The sequence below is a fragment of the Montipora capricornis genome, chromosome 2, assembly GCF_036669925.1.
Source record: "Montipora capricornis isolate CH-2021 chromosome 2, ASM3666992v2, whole genome shotgun sequence".
NCBI classification, from domain to species: Eukaryota; Metazoa; Cnidaria; class Anthozoa; order Scleractinia; family Acroporidae; genus Montipora; species Montipora capricornis.
This window is the reverse complement of record NC_090884.1, coordinates 62,190,371-62,192,870: the sequence shown is the minus strand read 5'-3', so window position 1 is coordinate 62,192,870 and position 2,500 is coordinate 62,190,371. Positions and strand designations below refer to the sequence as shown.

Below are 2,500 nucleotides of genomic sequence, written 5' to 3'. Positions count from 1 at the left end.
AAATTTCTGTGCAAGAAAAACATTGGATTCCTGGCACACTGCTATTACAAGTGAAGCAGACTATTCAAAAAAATGCTCAGGCAAATTATACTTAATTCTACTATAAATTCCTATTAGCACTTAATATCCTCAAGGATATTTTTATCATTCTTATTGTATTTTTGATTTTTTACCGTATGCCAGTGAATGGAGCAACGGTAGATTGAAAGCACGATTCGTACCACAACTGTGGCTTTAATAAATCAGAGCGATTGCAGACAACCGAGTGAGTATTCACACACAAGGAGAAAACAAAGAGAGCCTGGATGCTGAGCATGCGGTAAACTAATGTGTCACTCACTGACCAGTACTGGCGGTATAAATTTTATGTTTGGCTCCTTACCTTTCACTCATGAAAAATTGCAGACTCACAATCAAAATGTTGTGATTTTAATAATAATTATTATAGTTGATACATGTAATACTCTTTATGAATAATGTTAACCTGGTTTTCTTGCAAAAATTTAATCAAATTAAACTTGAGTGATAAACATTACATTATTATGGTAAAGGCTACACCATCCCGCAAATAGCAATTGCTAATCTAGGTGGGTAGTGTTTTATCTAAATATGTGCAAAGAAGTCTTAAATAGTAACTTACAAAACTAACTAATTAATTTATTAAAAACAATCAAAGGCTGATGAGACTAACTTGCAATTCTTGAAGATTGTACTTTGTTAAATCAAACTACATGTACCTTGAAGCGTTTTTTTCGTTTTGAAGGAAACAGTTTGCAACTTATTACAAATAATGTTGAAATAATGGAGTAACAATTAAAATTTGACAATTTAAAGTTTAACACTGTTGATGACAAGTAATCAGTAAGCTGTTTTGTTCTGTTAATGTTCTGTGCAGTCAAAAACAGCGTCAACTGCACATAAATGCTAAAGGGGTGAAGAAGTGGTACTCCTTACATGCTCTATCTACGATAAGGTAAAGTACAGTCATAATTAAGGTAAAGAGTTAATAATCATAATATCGGCAATGAAAAGTGAACAAAGTATAACTGTTTAAACCACAGCAATTTACGGGTAAAAATTGATAATGATGGTATTATGAACAACACTGTTTTAAGAAACATACATTTGAACTGAGGGAAAAAAATAAGTTTAGTGCTGAGATCATCGCAGTTATGAATGCTACTTTAGCAGTAACAAAAGTACTTGTTGTGGCAATAATGCAAGTGTTTACTGTATTTCTTTTTCTTTTGTATGATATTGTTTTTATTATGTATTTTGGTGCAAGAATTTAATCATTATTTAAAACAACAACAACAACAACAATAATAATAATAATAATAATAATAATGATATTATGAACAATATCTGGAGATGTTGAATACAATGTATATCATCCCAATGAAACCTTGATTTGTTGGTAAGTACAACAATCATTCAATCACCTAATTGCAAATCATTGTTTTTTGCTACAGGGAGTCACAACATAAAGTACAAAGCAGATTGTCTCTGGTAGAGTGTGCGGGTGAAAAGTAAGAAATTTAAGATTTAGTGATTTTTGTCTAAGATATTGTGAAAAGTACTGTAATTATGTGCTTAATTCTGCAGTTTCAAGAAGGGTAATAGGAATAGTAATGAGAAAAAAGACGAATTAGATTCTGTTCTTTTTGCAACATGTTACATTGCTGTAATATATATTTTTTTCAGTGGCCCTGAAAGTGCTGATGATTCGGAAGAAGCAGAAAAGGTGCATATGTTTTAATACTTAAATTAATCGTGTTCAAGCTTCCCTGTGCAAAAAAAATTGTGTACAACTTCCTTTAACCAATACTCGAAGGATCTGCATCATGACTATTCTGGGAGTAGGGATAGGGGGTGAAGGGTAGGGGAGGGGGGGAAGGGGGTGAAGGGTACCATACCTGAAACAACCCAAACCTTTACAAAAAGGCTAACCTTAGACATAAACATTATCTAAAGCATAGTGTTTAGGCCATTTTTGTAAAGGCTTTGTTGTTTCTGCTGTGCAGGTACCGTTAACCTCCGTCCACACCAACCACCCCCAACCCCTACCCCTCACCCCTGGAATAGTCATGCTGGAGGATCTGAGTTGCTATTTTCTTGATCCCCCCAGTATCCTCAATCTAATTGCATCTTGGATTGAAAGGAATAAGATGCACGCCAACTTTTAAAGCATCACAAAGTCTCCTCTTTCACCTGTTCTGTGAATAAATACAGTTAAATGTATATATGCATCACAAAGTGCCCTCTTAACACTACTTTTCAAGTAAATGTTGTAGTTAAAATTTTCCTTGGTAGAAAATCTGAACATAGTCTGAAAATTTTTTAACCAAGTAAATCTTTTAACTACAAGAGGAATACAAATGATTGTGAAACCCAAAAGTAACATGAACACTATCTTGACTTGTTGTTGCAAATATGTACTTGATACTTAGAGTTAATGGGACAATAATAATTATATGATGTTATGTGTCTCCTTATGTGC

The 2,500-nt window shown here is 33.3% G+C and overlaps 1 protein-coding gene across 3 annotated transcripts in view; it reads left to right on the top strand.

Moving 5' to 3' along the window:
- Positions 1–2,500, top strand: part of LOC138030092 (rho guanine nucleotide exchange factor 28-like) — a 61,243-nt gene that overhangs the window by 29,484 nt on the left and 29,259 nt on the right. For 2 of the 3 annotated variants that reach the window (XM_068877963.1, XM_068877954.1), the window contains exons 14-16: positions 896–973; positions 1,473–1,529; positions 1,705–1,744. In XM_068877963.1, the coding sequence (XP_068734064.1) occupies positions 896–973; positions 1,473–1,529; positions 1,705–1,744 (175 nt within the window). The remainder of the gene's footprint in view (positions 1–895; positions 974–1,472; positions 1,530–1,704; positions 1,745–2,500) is intronic. The other variant, XM_068877972.1, reaches the window with a different exon arrangement.